The 21,619-nt window shown below is 35.5% G+C and overlaps 1 protein-coding gene across 1 annotated transcript; it reads left to right on the top strand.

Moving 5' to 3' along the window:
• The first annotated feature begins 5,281 nt into the window (after positions 1–5,281).
• LOC103400248 (probable polygalacturonase At3g15720) lies at positions 5,282–9,122 on the top strand. Its single transcript, XM_029093337.2, has 8 exons — positions 5,282–5,416; positions 6,140–6,283; positions 6,722–6,864; positions 7,385–7,596; positions 7,692–7,773; positions 8,074–8,182; positions 8,455–8,580; positions 8,830–9,122. The coding sequence occupies exons 1-8, from the start codon at positions 5,282–5,284 to the stop codon at positions 9,058–9,060; spliced, it is 1,182 nt and encodes a 393-aa protein (XP_028949170.1). The 3' UTR covers positions 9,061–9,122.
• The last annotated feature ends 12,497 nt before the right edge of the window (positions 9,123–21,619 follow it).

Here is a 21,619-nt window from a genome sequence, read left to right as displayed (position 1 = left end):
GATCTCAGTTGCTTGCTGAAGAGGTCATTGTCGAAACCTCCACAACTGCACCTTTTATCACTGCCATGGTTGCTAATACTGTCCCTCATTCTGGCAAGAATCACTCACCTAATCTTGCATCTGGGCAGTCTCAATTCTTTTCTGGAGGCTACAAGCAGTTTAATGGGAATAAAAACAAAGGGAAAGGCAAGTTTCATCAAGGGGCTCGGTTCTATTCACCCAAACAGTATACTCAAACCCATGTGCTCCCTACACCAAGTCCAGGCATACTTGGTCACTCCCCAGTACCATATTTTGGTCATCCAAGTGCACCATTGCTGCCTACTTGTCAAACGTGTAATGTTGAAGGACACACTGCTCCATATTGCCAGTCTAAACTTCTTGATAAAGCTCCATGTCAAATATGTGGCAAGCACAATCACAGCACATGGTACTGTTTTTTCAATGACAAGGGTCCTAATTTTGGTGGTCCTACCCGACAGTTCTATCCTTCTTAAATGCAGCCATCCACATATGGTGCTCCAAGCTATAATGCTCCATTTCAGCATTCATCAATGCAATCTCAACCTTTTCATCCTCATCCACAATCTCCACACGCACTACATACTGTGATGACTCAATCACCATCTTCACCGTCTACTTCTTATTCTAATCCTCAAGTGTGGATCATTGACTCTGGAGCCACTAATCACATGACTGCTGATCTCAGTAACCTATCTTTGGCATCGCCATATCCTACATCTGAGACCATTCAAACTGCCAATGGTGAAGGTTTACCTGTGTCTCATATTGGTAGCACAGTTCTCAATGTTTCCAAACTAAATTATGTGCATCCGATTAAGCTCAATTCTGTGCTTTATGTTCCGAAGTTGACACAAAACTTGTTATCTGTGCATCGCATCTGTTTAGATAATAACTGCTGGCTAATTTTTTATGCTTTCTGCTTCTGGATTCAGAACAAGGCCACAAGGAGGATCATTTACAAGGGAAAATGCAGTAATGGCCTCTATCCCATCCCTTGTCTTTCTGCCACATCTCATTCTACACATTCAGCTCCATTTCAAGCTACAGCATTCCTTGGTCAGCATGTTCATTCTACAACCTGGCATAACAGACTAGGTCACCCATCTAATAACATTGGTTCTTTGATGCTAAAGCAAGCTAATATCCCTTGTTCCAAGTCTTCATTACTTGTAATGTGCTCTAGCTGTTTGGAGGGCAAGTTTTGTAAACTTCCCTTTTCCCTAAGTACCAATAAGTCTGTAAAACCTTTTGCTGTTATTCATAGTGATATTTGGGGTCCAGCTTCTTCTATTTCCATTGATGGTTACAGATATTATGTGACCTTTATCGATGAATATACAAGACATTGTTGGTTGTTTCCATTGATCAACAAATCTGATGTCTTTGCTACTTTTGTTACATTCTATTCATTTGTTCTTACTCAGTTTGCAACTGCTATTCAAACCTTACAGAGTGATGGAGGGGGTGAGTATGTTAGTAAGGCATTTCAGTCCTTTCTTCTTGATAAGGGTATTACTCATCAACTTTCTTGCCCACATACACCCGAGCAAAATGGTCTAGCCGAGCGAAAGCATAGGCATGTTATTGAAACCACGGTGACCTTATTACAAACAGCTAGGTTACCTGCTAGTTTTTGGTCGTATGCTTGTCAAACAGCTGTCTACCTCATTAATCGAATGCCCTCTTCTGTGCTAGGACATAAATCTCCTTTTGAACTTTTGTTTGGTCATCTTCCTGTTATCTCTCATCTCCGAATTTTCGGTTGTGCATGCTATCCTTTGTTAAAGCCTTATAATGCTACTAAATTACAAGCCAAGACCACCAAGTGTATTTTTCTGGGTTATGCTACCAAATATAAAGGGTATATATGTTATGAGGTTTCTAAACAACGAGTTTATATTTCGAGACATGTTGTGTTTGATGAGGATCAATTTCCTTACACAACTTTGTTGGTTCACTCTAAAAATTCATATCAATCTTCTTCAGTTCCTACTTTCACACTTCCCGCACCTGTGATTTCTAATGACAATGTTGTGTTACCTATGTCTCATTCATCCTCTAGATCACCATCATCTCATACCAATCCTGCCTCCTCATCTTCACCTTCTCCTTCTCCCATATCCATCTCTCCTATTCCTTCTTCACCCCTATCTTTTCCATCCATTACTGGTTCTTCCACTTCTCATTCTCCAGTCCCTGTCCCTATGGCACTTGTCCCTGGTTCTGATTCTTCTCCAGCAGCGTCCTTTGGTCCTGATACTTTGCAAGTGGTGTTGGAGGTTCCACCCCTCAATTTGCATCCTATGAAAACTCGGAGCAAAAGTGGTATTATCAAGACGAAATCTTTATTAGCTACTATTCAGGAGTCTGACTGCACTGATTTGTCCCTTATTGAACCAACTTCTTATAAAACAGCAATGAAGGATCCTACTTGGTTGAAAGCTATGCAAGAGGAGATCAGTGCTTTACATAAACAAGGTACTTGGAGTTTGGTGGTATTACCTTCTACAAAGAACTTGGTCGGTTGCAAATGGATATTCAAGATCAAGAAACATTCTGATGGCACTATTGCTCGCCATAAAGCTCGGCTTGTTGCTAAAGGGTTTAGTCAAGAACCAGGTCTTGATTATGGGGAAACCTTCAGTCCTGTGGTTAAACCTACCACGGTTCGCCTAGTATTGGCTTTGGCAGCTCAATTTAATTGGCCCCTTAGGCAACTAGATGTCAAGAATGCCTTTTTACATGGCATTTTGGATGAAGAGGTGTATATGACCCAGCCTCCTGGTTTTGCTGATGTCACTACTTCTCACCTTGTTTGCAAGTTGCACAAGTCCCTATATGGACTTAAGCAAGCCCCTCGAGCTTGGAATGACAGATTTACCAAGTTCTTGCCTCTTTTGGGTTTTCAGCACACTTATTCTGACTCCTCCCTGTTTGTCAAGACAGTTGACTCTGGTATTGTCATCTTACTGCTTTATGTGGACGATATTATTATCACAGGGAATGCAGCTGCAGCTATGCAACAGGTTATTAGTGCTTTAACCAAGGAATTTGATATCAAGGATCTGGGGGATTTGCATTTCTTTCTGGGCATTCAAATCTCTCGCACTGCACATGGCTTATGTTTGTCTCAATCCAAATATATTTTGGATCTTCTTACTAAAACTGAGATGCTTGAGTCCAAGTCATGTGAGACTCCTTGTTTGCCCTATAACCGGCTTCTCAAAGATGATGGTGCTCCTTATAACAATCCAACGTTGTACAGGAGTGTAGTAGGTGCATTGCAGTACCTCACATTTACAAGGCCGGATATAGCATTTTCTGTCCATCAAGTATGTCAATTCATGCAACAGCCTATGATTGCTCATTTCACTGCTGTCAAACGCATTTTGAGGTACTTAAAGGGTACCATTCATCATGGCCTCTTTTATTCACAAGGACCACTCCAATTAAAAGCCTTTAGTGATGCTGATTGGGCAGGTGATCCTAATGATAGGCGTTCTACCACTGGCATGGCTGTGTTTTTAGGAAACAATCCTATATCCTGGTCATCAAAGAAACAATTGACAGTTTCTCGCTCATCCACAGAGGCTGAATATCGAGCCTTGTCCTCTACTTCCGCTGAATTAGACTGGATTCAACAACTGTTAGTCTTTCTGCATGTTCCTCTTACATCACCTTCGGTTTTATTTTGTGATAATTTGTCCACCATTGCTTTGGCTTTTAATCCGGTTCAACATCAACGCACTAAGCACATAGAGGTTGATGTTCATTTTGTGCGTGAACGCGTTGCCAAGAAACAACTTTCTGTTCAGTTTGTGTCATCTAAAGAGCAGTTTGCTGATATTTTGACTAAAGGGTTGAGTTCTCCTCTGTTTCGTACTCACTGTACCAACCTCATGCTTCGAGCTTCGAATCATGTGTTTGCGGGGGGATGATAGAATAGGGATATTGGTGTATAAGATGTTGCCACTTGTAATTAGATTAGAGAAGAAGTTAGTTAAGGAAGTTAGCTGTGTAAGTGTAGGACTATAAATACCTCAACACTGTATTACTTGGTTGTTAAGAAAATATATCAGAGATATTCATCTTCTCTCTAAGTTCTTTCTCTCTCTCTCTCTCTCTCTAAGTCTGTTACATTCTTATTCTTCCTTACTGTATAAGATTGATCATAGTTAACATTAATGTGTATCTATGTGACTAACAAACATTAACGTGTGACAATCGTTAATATGCGTGAACGTAGAATTGTGTGAAAGAAAGAAAAAAAAGAAAGAAAAAAGAAACCCTCAAACTAAATAAAACAAGCGTTTGCATATTCTCAGTCATATATATGTTCTTCTCAACAAACTAGAAAGAAAGCTTCACGAAGAAGGTGTTCTATGACTTCTTGTTTTTCCGCACAAAAATGATTTACCACCAACCTAGTTTAAAAATCTCCAGTCAGTTGGAAAATGCTTCCAAATTGGAAATGGTGGTTGAAAATATAGGGTTAAAGAAATTGAATAAAGTTCTTTTGCTTTACCTACTAAGCATTTGGTACACTGGTACGTATTTGTTTGACTCACATTGATTGTGAGAACGATATAGATTTGTGATGAGTGCGGTATCTAATTGTGTTCCTTTGTGATGGTTTGGCTTTGAGACTGCATTGTAAAAGTCACTGTATCTGTACTGTCCTTTTTGCTAATACTAATTTACGTTAATAAGGGGCACGATTTAAATAGTAACATAATAGGCAAACAGGTTTCTGGCTAGTAAGCTAATTATATATATGGAAACTAATGTAATTAATTGAAAAACATTTTCTAAAGATATATTCAGTTAAACTATAAGATGACTAGTAATTTACTGAAATCTTAATTTTACACAAATGTTCTATATACGTGGCCTACAGAGTTTCACTTCAACCTAGTCAACTATTTTTAGGAAACAATCTATTTTCTGAGTAATATATTTGCATCTGGATTCGTATATGTTTAACTTGGAAAAGGAAAATCGCAATAAGAAAATACAAGGAAATGAAGAAAACCAAGATCTCAATTTTATGATTTACTTTGATGAATATGAAAGATAAGCATTACCCGCTCTCAATTTGTTTTGCATCCCCTGCCTGCATGCGGCTACTATATATATGTATTGGTACATAACCTAGCTCTCAAACAATTCATATTCTTATCAAATTTATTGCTGGACTCCAGCATATTACTTTTGCTGCTTCAATTCTGGTTTAATTTTTCCCCCGTTTCGTAAAAAAATGCAGGACCGACTCGTTAGCCTTTTGATATTTAGCATTGTGCTGTCTGGGTTGATTGATATTGGGTACAGTGAAAGAACATTTGATGTTCTTAATTATAGAGCTGTTGGGGATGGAGAAGCTGACGATTCTGAAGTAACTTCTCTCTTTTCTTCTTTGTTTTCACATTCATATGTTTTGTACAGGTATATGCTTTGTGTATAGGTTCTCTATTGATTATACTTGAATTCTGGACCCCTGGTCACTCATGACGTTCTATCCCAAATACATGAATCAGTAGTAATGTAACACACATATTCTTTTTTAAGTCGTCATGGGTGGTTCAAAAACAATTAATTCGTCACATTATTAAATCAAAAGCATGCTTTACACCAAACAAATTATTTTCATGAAATAGGACATAAATGTGTTTTATTGGGGGCCAAATTTTCAATATTTTTTCATTTTTCATTATCTTACAAAGGAAAATACTAGTTTTTTTTTTGTTTTTTTTTTATTCTTTTATTTTAACAAATGAAAATATTTTAATCAGTTATTTTCTTGTTGAATAATAATTTTTTGACTATAGTGTTGTTATCCATACACCCATTTTTATCTTTTATACGCACGCACCTCTCAATTTTTGGGCGTTGGACCAAATTATTGAAAAGAACTAAAGCACATAAATTAACGGATTGTGTTTAGGAGCTTGGGACGTAAAAAAAAATGAGTGGATAACATCGTTCTTTCGAATACTACTTGAACAAGTTAAAAAGAATAAACTTAAATATGAATCATTGTGTTACTTAGCCGCACTTTCCACTCCCAGCATCGTTGTATAGAAAAAATTATGAACCGTTCTTAACTTTGCATGTATAGGCTTTTGTAAATGCATGGAAAGCCTTATGTGGAGCAGATGAAGTTGGTGACGTACCTACACTAGTTATACCTAAGGGAAAAACATTCTTACTGCAGCCTATCGAATTTGAAGGCCCTTGCAGGCCTAAGAGGGTCCATATTCAGGTAAATCTAATAAGGAATATTTATGGCAAGCAAATTTAATAAGGAATTTATAATCCTCTAATTATAGCTAAGATTTCCTTTCCTTCGTTGTCTTTATATTTCGCTCTGTTGTTTTTTCCTTTATTTTGTATCCTAATGTACTCGTTCGAGTTTGGATAAGAAAGATTTATATGGCACATGTATTAGGTCACTGTGGTATAAAACGCTGCGAGTGACAATGTATTCATGTCATATGTAAGTCATGTGTTCATGTCATATGTAAGTCTCTTATGCTTAATAATCTATAGTGATGTAAGATCTGTGGCTATTCTGGTAGTAGGCTCAGGTTCATCCATGGCTATTGTCCATTTATTGCTGCAAACTAAAATTATTCAGTAATATGACTTGAAATTTTGAAAAATGGTTAAATGTTCCTTTCATATTGGGTCCGGAGAGTAGGTCCTGGGGAATGTAGTGGCACCCAAAACGGTGGATGCATGGAAAGAGTGCCCATCATCAAATACCTGGCTCCAATTTACAAATGTGGCAAATCTCATACTGGATGGTTCAGGAACAATCAATGGCCAGGGTTCACCTTGGTGGAGCAATAGCATTGCCAACCAATATATCTCCTTTATAAATGTAATACTCTGTTCGTATCTATTGAAATTATAATATAATCACCATACATCTAAGATGCTTATCTCATCCAACATATTTACAGGTCAATGAGAAGAGCTGCGAAGGACCAAGGGTTAGTATGAATTTAATTATCAAACTATGAATCCAAACCATTAGTCAAACTGATTTTTCTTTTAGTAGTGTGTGGTGCAAATTTATTATTTGATCAACAAAATTATTTAGACACGCATAAGACACAATAATTAACTCACTCTCTAATATAGGTTGATCCGTCATTTCATTTGAAAGTGAAACTCACTTGTATTAAAGCATGTATAAACAAATGTATCGGTTTTGTGTGTTGATCCCAGTTTCCTCACTATTGTTTGTATTTAAAAAATAGCATTACTTCATCTGGTAGGATGGTACCATAGGAATTTGTTTGAACCAATATCATTTTAATCCATATTACTAAATTAAAGTTGGGTTTTACCAATTACTGCAGGCTCTACACTTTAACAGATGTGACAATCTTCGTTTAAGTGGACTTACTCATGTCAATAGCCCAAAAGCTCATATTGGTATAAACCACTGCATCAACGTCGATGTCTCCCATCTTACTATAATTGCACCTGCCGAAAGTCCGAATACTGATGGAATTGATATCTCAAACTCTATCAATGTCAATATTCATGACTCTTTTATTGGAACTGGTAATTAATTTAAATTCATTTTATGTAATTAATCATGATCATTATTTTGCAGGCCATGCAACCAATTAGTTTTTTTGTGCATTTTGTTACAACAGGTGATGACTGTATCGCTATCAATTCTGGGTCTTCCAACATCAACATTACTAACATTGCGTGTGGACCAGGCCATGGAATTAGGTTTATCCAAAATAACCACGCAAAAAATATTATATCAATTTATTGACAACATTAATTAGATGTTGAGCATATAATTAAGTTTAGAGTAATCCTAGGGAGACTAAAATTTTCAATTAAATTTTGTAGACCAAATGATGTGGTTTTTAATGATTGGATCATTACTTAAGTGTTGATTAACGTATTTACTTTATATTAGTAACACATCATTTGATTTACAAATTTGGTTTAAAAATTTGGTTTTCCTCTCATTATCCTTAAGTTTAACACTCGTTGTAACTTTATGTACTTTGTTGAATTCAGTGTGGGAAGCTTAGGAAAAAATGGAGCTCATGAAACAGTAGAAAATGTTTACGTGAGAGATTGTAGTTTCAATGGTACTCAAAATGGAGCAAGAATCAAAACATGGCAGGTATATATAATTATATGTACCATAAAAAATTTATGTATATGCACACCTTATCTTATCCAAGTTGGGTAGAGCAATGTGATATCTTCTCTACACCCAAATTGAAACTTTCATCCCCGTAGTTTGGATGAACTATACTATTGTTTGTCCAAAGGAGAAATTCCATTTATATAGTTAGTATTTTTTTATACGTTCAGTCTCCAAATTAAGATACAGTTGACCCATTTCCTGTGTTTGCATCGATTCTCTAAGATATTGTCCTTGTTAATTTTCAGGGTGGATCTGGCTATGCTAAGAATATAGTTTTTGAGAAGATCACACTTGTTGCAGCTGAAAACCCTATCATCATTGACCAATTTTATTGTGATGCTAAAGCTAAAGTAAGCTGCGATAATCATCAGGTATATTTACTTTCTCTTTTTTATTTGAAGTGTTTAACGGTTTATAGAGTAATGTTATTTTGCCATACTTATAATGTCAAACTATGAATTTGTATTTCACATGCAACAAAATTAGAATAATAAATGTGAGTTTAATTCACAAACGTAAACCATTTTGCATTACTAAAGATTCTGGCAAGAGAACAATTTTTCCATAGTATCGCATTTGTTGACATGGGGCTTGACTTGTTCCAAATATTTGATGATTAGACGTCAGCTGTGACCGTGAGCGAGGTGAGATACATTGCTTTTGAAGGAACTTCTGGTAGCGAGGAGGCGATCACATTAAACTGCAACCAGATTCATGGCTGTCAAAACATTGTTATGGAAGAAATTCATATCACCTCTGCTGTTCCTAGTAAGAAGATTTATGCAAGTTGCAGCCATGCCAAAGGAACCTGCAATGACAGTACTGTGCCCGTATCTTGCCTCGACAAGTGATCGCACTGTTCATGGCTTCTACTTGATCTAACTCTATGTTGCAGTTCCTTATGGCCTTGTAAGAGCCTTATTATATTCGCTCTTTTGTTGGAGAAAATTTCAATATTATATATAAGAAGTGTTTTTCAATATTCTAAGAGTTTTATTTGATCGAAATTGATAATTCTTCAGTTTTTTTCCGAGAAGCTTGGGTTTTCAAAGAGAACTAGGTTAGAGAATAGAGAGAGGAAATACAACTTTTCATTCAACTGAAGTTGAACATCTACAATTCAGAAACAGACCTATATACTTAAACTAAACAACAGAAAAACATAATTAATTAGCCATTACATGTGTCCTAACTGTCCAGGTCAGCATAAGACTAGCTAATACCCTCGCTTAATCTCAAGCTAGGACTAGCATGAGATTCTTTCTAAGATACAAAATCTGAGGACAATGTAACCCCTTGGTCATGATATCAGCCAATTGTTCGGAGCTAGGAATATGATGGACAAGTAAATCTTTCCGTTGAAAGCGTTCGCGAACAAAATGAAAATCAATTTCCATGTGTTTGGCCGACTATGAAATATTGGGTTATGAGCAAACCCATTGTGAGAAAAAAAAGGTAGTGCTATCCATACATTTTTATTTCTCACATAGCCTCTCAATTTCGACCATCAGATCGATGAATTGAAGAAGATCAATGATCAAAATTAACATGGTTGTGAGAAATAAAAATAAGTGCATGAATATCAATTTCTTATTTAATATCGTCAATATTGTCGTAGGTATCATATTTATTAATTCCCAATCAATGAATATCATACATTTCATAAAAAAATATTGTCCGAAATATTTATAATAAACGTTAAAAGAAAGAGTATGTGGGTTACTTTTCCGATTTTCCCTCTATTTTTTCAATATTTAAAACTATTATAAATTCTAATATGTTATAAATATGTAAGAGTTAGAGGGATAGCCTTTTTAGTGAATAGAACGAAGCAAGTGTAAAATGTCACACTGAAAACGATAGCACAAGAGAATAACATATAAAAGATGGAGGAAGAGATTTCTTTCTTTCTTTCTATTTTCTGTTGTCATTTGATTGCAGTCGAGTGCTTTATTTATAGAGCAACTCATATTACTACATTTGAAATTTACAACATCCTTTTTGGCAATATGATATCCTGCATTCCCAAAGTCAAGTTCAATTTGCATGGGTATTGAAAATCTCTGTGTGTGGCATTGAAAACTCTACCAAAGTACAGTGGGCATTCACTACCCACCAGTATTTTCAACACTCCCCCTTGGATGCCCACATATCAACATCAGTTGCCTCGTTAAAACCTTACTTGGAAAAACCCAGTGGGAAAAAACCATAGCGAAGGAAAAATAGTACAACTTTTCCTGGATTGTTGATATAGTGTTAAATATGCTTATGTTGCCTCGTTAAAACCTTGATAGGAAAAACCCAGTGGGAAAAATCCTAATCGAAGGAAAAAGAGTACAATATGCATGTATCATGGGTGCTCCCCCTGATATGTATCTCCTCTTGATTCCGCATTCTCCAAATTTAGTTGTTTGGTAAGTCGACGTAATCCGATACTTTGCACTAACTTCTGAAACGTGCATTTTGGTAGAGATTTGGTGAACAAATCTGCCAGATTTTCATTAGAACGTATTTGTCTGACTTCAATAACTTTAGCCTTTTGGAGCTCATGTGCACTGAAAAACTTTGGAGATATATGTTTAGTTTTATCGCCCTGATGAATCCGTCCTTCATTTAGGAAACACAGGCTGCATTATCTTCATGAACGACAGATGGAGTGTTTGTCTTTGAAAGTAGACCACATGAATTCCAAATATGATGAATCATTGATCTTAACCAAGAACATTCATGACTTGCTTCATGTAAAGCAAGTATTTCTGAATGATTTGAAGATGTGGCAACTAATGTTTGCTTTGTTGAGCGCCATGAGATTGTTGTATCTCCATTCTTGAACACATATACAGTTTGTGATCGAGCTTTATGCGGATCAGATAGGAAACCAGCATCTGCATATCCAACAAAGACTTGGTCATTTGTGGAGTTCTTTGAGTAGAAGAGACACATGTCTGTTGTCCCACGATGGTATCACAATACATCTTTGACACCCTTCCAATAACGAATTGTTGGAGCAGAGCTATACCTTGCTAACAAGTTGACTAAAAAAGCTATATCTAGTCTAGTACATTGTGCTACATACAACAAAGCACCTACTGCACTCAGATATGGTACTTCTGGACCAAGGACTATTTCATCATCTTCTTTTGGACGGAATTGATCTTTCTTAATGTCCAGAGAACGAATGACCATTGGCGTGCTGAGTGGATAAGCTTTGTCCATACCAAATCGCTTCAGAAATTTTTCAATGTAAGTTGATTGGTGAACCAAAATTCCACTAGCATAATGCTCGATCTGCAGGCCGAGACAAAATTTCGTTTTTCCAAGGTCTTTCATTTCAAATTCGCTTTTCAGATATTCAGCAATTTTATGTAACTCTTCAGGAGTTCCAACTAGGCTCATATCATTAACATATACTGCCACTATAGCAAATCCAGAATGAGATTTCTTAATGAACACACAAGGGTAAATGACATTGTTGATGTATCATTCTTTGATCAAATACTCACTGAGACGATTATACCACATTTATCCAGATTGTTTTAGCTCATACAATGATCGCCTTAATTTGATCGAGAGCATACCTCGTGATTTGTTAGATGTTTCAGGCGACTTAAGTCCTTCTGGGACTTTCATATATATGTCAGTATCTAATTCTCCATATAGATACGCGGTGATGACATCCATAAGTCGCATGTCAAGTTTTTCTGAAACCGTTAAACTTATTAAGTAACGGAATGTAATTGCGTCCATTACAGGAGAGTATGTCTCCTCATAATTAATTCCAGGTCTTTGTGAAAAACCTTGTGCAACGAGTCGTGCTTTATATCTTGCAATCTCGTTTTTCTCATTGCGTTTCCTTGTGAATACCCATTTGTAACTCATGGTGTTTACACCAGGTGGGGTTTGGACTACTGGTCCAAAAACATTTCGCCTTTCCAAGGAATTTAATTCTACCTGGATTGCATCTTTCCACTTAGGCCAATCTTGTCTCTGTTTACATTAATCAACAGAGCGGGGCTCAATATCATCACTTAATATGATTTCAGTGGCTACTACAAATGCAAACATATCGTCAATGATTATTTTATTTTGATCCCAAAATTCATTAGTACATGCATAATTTATGGAGATTTCTTTGCTTTCATGTACTTTTGTCTCTTCAGGGACATGTGTCTCATCAAGGACATTTTCTTTTTCTGGAAGTCCAGAATCATGAATTGTAGATTTGTCATTCGTTCTCTTTTCCTGAATGATTTCATTTGGATTAAAATGTGCCCTTGTCTTTCTCTTTCGAGGATCTGAATCTTTTGAACCTGGTGGTCTACCACGCTTCAGGCGTGCACCAGATTTTATTTTGTCCAATAGGGACATCAATTTTTGCAGATGCATTTGCAGCTGGTATATGCAATTTTGTCACTTTCATAGCATCATTAAATGCATATGGCATTTGATTGGCAATGCTTTGAAGATAAACGATCATTTTTACTTCATTTTCACATTGAATGCTTCGAGGATCAAAATGAAACAATGTGGGAACAACCCATGTCAGCTCTTTCCATTCTTCTGGAACAGTCTTTTCTCCCCCTAATAACGGGAAAATTGTCTCATCAAAGTGACAATCAGCCAAAACGAGCTGTAAACATATCACTTGTCAAGGGTTCCAAATATCTAATGATAGATGGTGAATCAAAACCCACATAAATTCACAGTCTACGCTGAGGTCCCATTTTAGTGTGTTACGGGGGTGCAACAGGCACATAAATAGCACAACCAAAAACTCGTAAATGTGAAATGTATGGCTGATGCCCAAACACTAGTTGTATTGATGAGTATTGGTGGTTGGCTATAGGTCTCAATCGAACCAATAATGCAGTATGTAGGATGGCATGTCCCCATGCAGAAACTGGCAATGTGGTTTTCATAAGCAGAGTGCGAGCTATTAACTGAAGCCGCTTAATCAATGCTTCTGCCAAACCATTTTAAGTATGGACATGAGGAACATGGTGTTCAACATCAATGCCCAATGGCATGAAATAATCATCAAAAGTTTGAGACGTAAATTCACCAGCGTTATCAAGTCGGATTGACTTAATGGGATAATCTGGGAACTGTGCTTGTAACTTAGTTATCTGAGTAAGAAGTCTCGCAAAAGCTCAATTTCGAGTAGATAAGAGACAAACATGTGACCATCTGGTAGATGCATCAACCAAAATCATAAAATATCGAAATGGTCCACAAGATGGTTGAATAGGTCCACAAATATCCCCTTGAATTCTTTGCAGAAATGATGGGGATTCAACATCAACCTTTAGTTGTGATGGTCTGATTACCAACTTCCCTTGAGAACAAGCCTTGCAAGGGTTATCATTTGAGATAGCAATATGTCTGCTCAATAATGGATGTCCATTAGAGTTGGTAATGATTCTACGCATCATGGTAGATCTTGGGTGACCCAGACAGTCATGCCAAAGCATGTAAACTTTTGAATCAATGAACTTCTGGTTCATGACAGTATGTGATTCAACTGTCTTTATGTATGTATAAAACAATCCACTCGACAAACAACGCAACTTCTCCAATATATGCTTCTGGGTATCATTGAAGGTAATGCATAGATACTCCACATTTTCTGCACTTTTCGTTTCAATGTGGTATCCATTTAAACGTATGTCTTTGAAACTCAACAAGTTTCGAGTAGATCGAGTAACATACAATGCATTCTATATGGACAATATTGTTCTATTTGGTAACATAATATGGGCTTTACCCGAGCCTTCAATTACATCTGATTTTCCTGATATTGTTGTACCCTTATTCTTGTAAGCATCAAGCTTAAGAAATACTTTCGATCACGAAGTATTGTATGCGTAGTTGCGTAGTCTGCAAGACAAATGTCTCCCCCATTTCTCATGTTTTGAGAATGACTATAATTTTTATCCATGCTTTCTGTTTAAGGAAATCAGAGTTAAAAGCAAGTTATAACAAGAAATTTACATGCCACTTTTATTGAATCTGAAATGCTAGTTTTAAACTATAAGTTCAGCATAATAAAAGTACATCAAACATAAACGATTCAGTCGGACCGGTATACTTCATTCCCCCTTTCCATAATGAAGTCTGAAACATGTGTTCAACTGTCCTGATAAGTCACACACTTGATCAGGTTATCCATTGGTTTAGCCTGGTCGAGAAAATTGGCCTCGACACCTTTTCTCTTTGAGGGAGGCTTGATACAGATCCACCAGATGTTTTGGGGTACGACAAGTACGCGCCCAATACCCATTGTGACCACACATATGGCAGGCTCATTCAGAGTTCCTAGGAGCATTGTTCATGTGAGCTTTGCCTTTGTGGCAATTTACATTTTTAAAGCTCGGGCCTGAATTATGCCTCGGAACCTGGTTGTGAAATTGACCACCATGGTTCTTGCCTTTCCTGTTTCACCGACTTCGCTTGTGGTCATGTCCTCGTTTATGATGATCGTCATCAGAGGATGTGGCGTTCACTTCAAGGGAAGCAGCATTCACTTATGGGAATGGTGCAGATATAGTAGGTCGGGAATTATGGTTTTTAATCAGTAGCTCATTGTTCTGTTCAGTTACCAGGAGCACATATATCAGCTGGTTGTATTCAGTGAAGCCTCGTGCTCTATACTGCTGCTGCAGGAACACGTTAGAGGCATGAAATGTGCTGAAAGTCTTTTCCAGCAAATTTTTCTCAGTAATAGTATCCCCACAGAGCTTCAGCTGAGAGGTAATTCTGAACAACGCAGAATTGTATTATGCCACTGACTTGAAATCCTGGATCCTTAGGTGAGTCCATTCATAGCGAGCTTTTGGAAGAATCACCGTTGTTTGGTGATTGTATCTACTTCTCAATGCATTCTAAAGAGTTAACGGATCTTCAACCGTTAAGTACTCGCTCTTTAATGCCTCATCAAGATGGCGATGAATAAAAATCTTAGTCTTCGCCCGCTCTTGAGAGGATGAGCTGCTCTCTTCCCTGATGGTATCTCCAAGATTCCCTGCTTCCAGATGGATCTTGGTATCCAGTACCCAGGCAAGGTAATTCTTCCCGGTAATGTCGAGGGCAGCATAATCAAGTTTTGCCAAGTTCACCATTTTCTTTTTTGAAAGAGAATGAGATGTGTAAGAACTTGTAATAATATGTAGTCATGGCGGAATATAATGTTAGAACTTCTGGTTCTTACAAATTTTTCATTTTGATCTTCAGGCCAAAATGATAAGCACTCGAAACTTCTGGCTCAAGATTTTCAGGGTGAATGAGGAGGGCGATTGTACCGCACCATTCTCATTGAAATAATGTAACATAGAATGGGCGATTATTCCGCACCACTCAAGTAGCAGGAAAATTTAAATATGCATAGTAGTGTGGGCGATTATACTGTATCACCTAAAATTGCAATGAAATTAAATGCAGGAAAATTAAATATGCAGGGTAGGGCGGGCGATTATACCGTTCCACCTAAAATTTGCAGTGAAATTAAATTTGCAGTCCAAGATAGGCGATGATACCGCTCCACCTAAAATTTGCAATAAGATTAAATTTGCAGTTCAAGATGGGCGATTGTACCGCACCATCTTGGATTGCAGTAAAAATAAATACTGGGTTAGTAATCAATATCTATACCAAACAAGAAATCAAATATGCATGTAACCGTTAGGTTGAGAACTAGAAGCAGGCATGGAGCAAACAGTTCGTCGCGAGGATATATCGCGCAGTTGAGGCAGAGGAAGAAGATGAACAGTAAAAACCTTAGAGGAAATATTTTTTCTTTCGGCGAAGAGGAATGAGGAATAGTTATATTTTAGAGACTCGCGCTGATAACGTGTTATAAATATGTAAGAGTTAGAGGGATAACCTTTTTAGTGAATGGAACGAAGCAGGTATAAAATGTCACACTGAAAACGATAGCACAAGAGAATACCAAATAAAAGATGGAGGAAGAGATTTCTTTCTTTCTTTCTATTTTCTGCTGTCATTTGATTGCAGTCGAGTGCTCTATTTATAGAGCAACTCGTATTACTACATTTGAAATTTACAACATCCTTTTTTACAATATGATATCTTGCATTCCCAAAGTCAAGTTCAATTTGCATGGGTATTGAAAATCTCTGTGTGTGGCATTGAAAACTCTTCCAAAGTACTGTGGGCATTCACTACCCACCAGTATTTTCAACATAATAAAATTAAGAAAAAGAGGAGAATGCAAATCCGGGGCATCTATTACAAAATCTTGCTTGTGAAAATTAGAGTATTGGCCCTAAACTATGGCCCAATTAGAGTTTTGATGCATAACCTAACAATCCGTAAATATTGATTTATGAATTTGGTATGGACTCACAAGTTAGAGCAAATGTCTTCTAGAGTAATTCTAACTCCATTATAAATTTTGTCTATAGGCAGTTTAAAGGAGCAACAAAACTGACAAAATTTCTAACGAAGTTATCCAAAACACCATTGCTACACATTGTAATAAGTTTTTATCTAAACTAACAGTTTTTTTTTCAAAGATCAAGGCTCTAATTAGACTAAAGTCCACAAACCATTACTCAAATTAGCTCATTTTCCTTTCTTTGCCAAACATTGGAAATAAAGTAATAAGAAATTTCCTAACCCAAACACAACCTAAAAGGAACCTGGCAAAAAAAAGTAATAAATACAAATTGGGCCTAAATTAAAAAGTCAAAATTCTAAAATTTAATCTAAAAATTGTTGCCTGAATGGTCTAATAGAAATGGGTGCATTTCTGCTCATTATTTAAGGTGGTTGTAATGCTCACTACTCTACGTATTATTATTAAATGAGTTTAGATTTTGAGATTTATATCTATCCATTACACAGATCTCGAAATTTAAACTAGTCAAATGGTGATAAATGAGGTGGTGAGCATCACCATCACTTGAGCGTGGTGAGCAAAAATATTCGCAGGGTCAAGTGTCGATTTAGTCCCTGAACTATCACCTTAGTGAAAATTAGGTCCCTAAATTAATTTTTTTAGTATAATAAGTCCCTAAATTCATTGAAAATTGCTAATTTCATCTCTACTATTATATTCAAAGCTATTTTATCCAATTTTTGTCAACTTAAGTCACTTGACACACTTTAGAGTGTAATACCGTCATTTTCTCGCCTATAAGCTCTTAACATTTCATGTAGGTTGTGAATCTAATGTCTAATTTACCCTTCAGAATTAACTCCATACACTATTTCTTTATGAAAAATTACCACTCTACTCTCCAATGTGTATCACTTGCAAGTAATGTGACTTAAATTGACGAAAAATTAAATATGGTAGCTTCGAATCTAATATTAGGGGATGTAATTTGCAAATTTTTATAATTCAATGACTCATTTTTCTGAAGAAAAAAAATAGTTTAAGGACCTAATTTTCACTCAGGTGATAATTCAATGACTAAATTGACAGTTCACACATATATAAAATTATTCGTTTGATTTATTCAACCAAATAATTTTTTACTTTCATATATATTAAATTTGAAAAAGAATCTAAACCCCAATCCCTAAACTCTAACCCTAAGCCACGTGTCCTCTATCACCCCCTTAAAGTTGTAAAGGGATCATCTCTGGATTACTTCCACCTAATTTGCCAAGTTCGGGGATCCGGGCCATTGAAATTTAATCAAACGGATAAAGTTTTTATAACTTTTAAAGTGGGTCCCTGAACTTGGTGAATTAGGAGGAAGGGATCTGGAGATGATCCATTTCCCTTAAAGTTAAAGGGTATAAGCAACTTTCTTCAAAGTGCAAGAACTTGTTGAGAGATAGTGACTTAGTAAATAAATATGCAATTTTATCTTTTGAGGAAACAAAACTAACTTGGATAAATTTGTTGGTTACTAAATCTCACACCATAAGGCAATCCACCTCAATGTAGTCAGCCCGACTGTGAAAGTAAGAGCAATTTTAGTGTTGCAAAGGCCCTCTAAGGCAACTCATTATTGAATAGCCTCCAGTGAACAGTAATTGCCTTTTGCATCTCCACACCTAAACTAAATAGCCATGGCAATATGCAATAAAATATTAGTATTTTTTATTTTATAAAATAAAACAAAATAATTTTATTTGTAATTTCGGATAGGATTTTTAATCGGTCTCGTTGTACCATGTGTAATTAAATAAGAAATTACAATCCAAAGTATTTGAGAAAATATAAAATTATGGTGTAAGTTGGAAGATGATGATAACATATTTATAGAAAAAATTAAATCAATTTTTTTTAATTTAATTTAATTTTTTCTGATTTTTTATTCAAAATCTTTCCCATGTCAGTCGGTTCCCACATCTCTCTAGCTCTCTCTCTCTCTCTCTCTCTCTCTCTTTCACTCTCTCTCTACCGACGCAACCCTTCCCCCTCATTTCTGAAATCTCTCTCTCTCGCTCTTTAATCTCTCAACATTCTCATTCTCTTTCTACAGCTTCGAGAGCTCTCATATTTCCTCTTCTTTGAAACTGAAGCAAATCAAACTAACAAACTCAGAAATATCAATCCCTTGGATGAGAGGAACTCGAATATATCCTTGCATGCATCACCAGAGCACCATTTGGGTGATCCACCATTGAAGCCAAAAGCTTCAAGCTTCCATTTCTCAAACCCAGGTGAGGTTATTGCCCTACTTCAATTGCTTGAGTTATTCTCTGGTTTTTTATGTGTTTCGAGTTGAAACCCTTGGGTTTAGTCTCTGCCATTTGTCTATGGGTGTATCATCAGCCTCGGCAACGAACTCCGGCGAGAGCCGTTGAGTTCGAAGCCTGCTAGGTTTTACATTTTTTCTAATTTTTTACTTTTTTTTATTAATTTTTTACATTTTTATTAATTTTATATTGTGGCTGACGTCGCCCTGACGTCAACCTGGCGTCACCTGGCCCTCGGGCTTTCGAGCCACCGATTTGTGCCGGGCCTCTCACTCGGGCCCCCTTCATCCACACGCCTGCATGGACAGGAGCTTGCAGGTTATTGGGTTGCAAAAATCGTCGGTCCATCGGACTAGGAGTTCCAATGGAGTTACTCTAAGAGAGAGCGCTTATTGGAGAGGTTTACTTTATGTCATAAGATTTCTAATTGAAGCATGATAGAAAAGCCAATTTGGATTTCTTTCTTTGTTGGCTTCCAATGGAGCTGCTCTTTAGTTGAACTTTTTATTTACTCATTTTTGTTTGCAAGTTATTTCTTGTTAAATATTTTTGTTTTACATCAACCCTCTTTTGTTGGGGTTTACTCAATGTTTCTATTCTTAAAAATATCCCTTGTCTATTGTTTTACCAGCATTGTGCTCAATGTGTCCAAAAGTTCAATCAGATGAATCCAAATTAAGAAAAGATAAGAAATCTTTGATTTTGTATTGTACACATAATTGTCGATCAATTATTTGATTTCGCTTCTGAATATACCTTTAACTAATCAAATCAGCATTGTGCTTAACGTGTCCAAAAATTCAATCACATGAATTCAAATTTTGAAAATATGAGAAATCTTTTGATTTTGTATCTTACACATACGTGTCAATTAATCATTTGATTACGCATCTGACCTTTAACTAATCAATCTTATTCAGGGTCCAAATTTGACTGTTCAATGGCAAAAGAACCATCCTTCTTATTCTGTACTTCAATAAGTTAAGATCAACAAATGTGAGCGATCTAGTACATACTTGTGGATTATTCAATCAACATTTAAGTAATAATTCAATCATATAGAATCACGTTATATAATTTACAAAATATAATTTTAATAATTCGATCAATCATTTTATTACGTATCACAGTATTATCTTTGTTAGGAATAAAAAAAAAGGGACATTTTAAATGCGGTCCCTAGCTATCAATATTCTTTGATTGAAACCTTATTTGTTTTTAGTTTTTTATCGAAGTCCCTGACATTAATGGAATAATGTAAGCTACTATAGTTTTTATATTAAAAATTAAAAATTGTATTTGTTTATATTAATGAGATTTTAAATAAAACCCATAATTTGTGGGATTAAAAATAATAAAATATAAATTATACTCAGTATTATAGTGTGTGCATACACACACACATATAGGTAGATTCATCAAATTAACAAAAAAAAAATTATTGTACCAAAACATGGGTACATTCTTCAAAACCAGAGGAAATAAAAAAGAAGATATTAGGCTTAATAACATTAGTAAATTTTTGTGATTAAACTTGACATGAATACATTCTCAAATCAACGAAAAAGAATGTACCCATATAATTTTAAAAATTGATTAAAAAATTGAATGGATTTTATATTGAAAAATTGGGTACATTTTGTATTAAAAAGGGTACATTTTACCTATAACAAATTGGTATATTTAAGAATGGTACATTTAAGATTTAAAAAATTGAAAATTATATGAATGGGTACATTTAAGATTAAAAAAATTGAGATTATTTTTATATAAAAAAAAAACTAATAGGTACAAACTTATTCTAATTTTTATTTTGGAAATGTTTGAATAAAAAATTAATTAGGAGTTTAATAGAGGTGTGAGTATTAAAACCCTAAATCAATTACTAATTTTTATTTTAAAAAATTATGTAATTAACATGTAAATTCATTATCACATTAATGCTAAGGACTTCAATCAAAATTTGAAAACTAATAAAATCTCAGTCAATGAACATTAGTAACTAAGGACTAGATACTATTTTTTCCAAAAAAAATTCATAACAAAATAAAACAAAACTCAATTGTTGATCGATATAGAATAAAATTTTGGTGTAGTAACTCACTTGGCCTCTAGCTATCCTTTTTTTTTTTTTTTACTGAATCAAAAGAGATAGGGGCCAAGTGAGTGACTGCACCAATTTTGTCCCCTAACAACAAATTATCTTTGTAAGTTCCAAGTGAAAGAACGTGTGGAGTATATGGATTTAAAAAGGATGGTGCTATCCACGCATTCTTTTTTATTTTTCACACATTCATCTCAAATTTCGGCCGTCAGATCGAATGAATGGAAGAAGATCAATAGACAAAAATCAATAAGGGTGTATGGGAGATAAAAAAAGAAAGTGTGAATAACAATACCCTTAAAAATAATCCTTATTAGCAGTATAGCTGTCATCATTTATTTACAAACCAAACTGTCATCCTTAAATAAGATTTTTCAGTAAAATTTGAATTTTAGATTGAATTTAGATGTACCTACAAATACAATTTGTACCTAAAATAAATAATGAAATAGAATAGTGATTAAAATCAAAATTATATAACACTTGGTTTGAATGTAAACTACAATTTTATCCAATGATGAAAATCCAAATACCCCAATTTTTAAGAAGATTATCTTCAAAAATGGAGTTGCAAAGCTTTTACTTTGAACGTGAATCATGCGCCATTCTGACAGCATCTTTGTCTCCATTTA

Source organism: Malus domestica, chromosome 15, assembly GCF_042453785.1.
Source record: "Malus domestica chromosome 15, GDT2T_hap1".
Taxonomy (NCBI): Eukaryota; Viridiplantae; Streptophyta; class Magnoliopsida; order Rosales; family Rosaceae; genus Malus; species Malus domestica.
The sequence above is the reverse complement of the archived record's forward strand: the minus strand, read 5'-3'. Positions and strand labels throughout refer to the sequence as shown.

What these genes read in the sequence shown, in the direction of transcription:
- LOC103400248 (XM_029093337.2), top strand. Translation starts at nt 5,282, where the DNA reads ATGCAGGACCGACTCGTTAGCCTTTTGATATTTAGCATTGTGCTGTCT. An exon ending in GAGAAGCTGACGATTCTGAA is followed by an intron (nt 5,417 to 6,139) that starts GTAACTTCTCTC and finishes TTGCATGTATAG; the next exon opens with GCTTTTGTAAATGCATGGAA. An exon ending in TAAGCTGCGATAATCATCAG is followed by an intron (nt 8,581 to 8,829) that starts GTATATTTACTT and finishes TTTGATGATTAG; the next exon opens with ACGTCAGCTGTGACCGTGAG.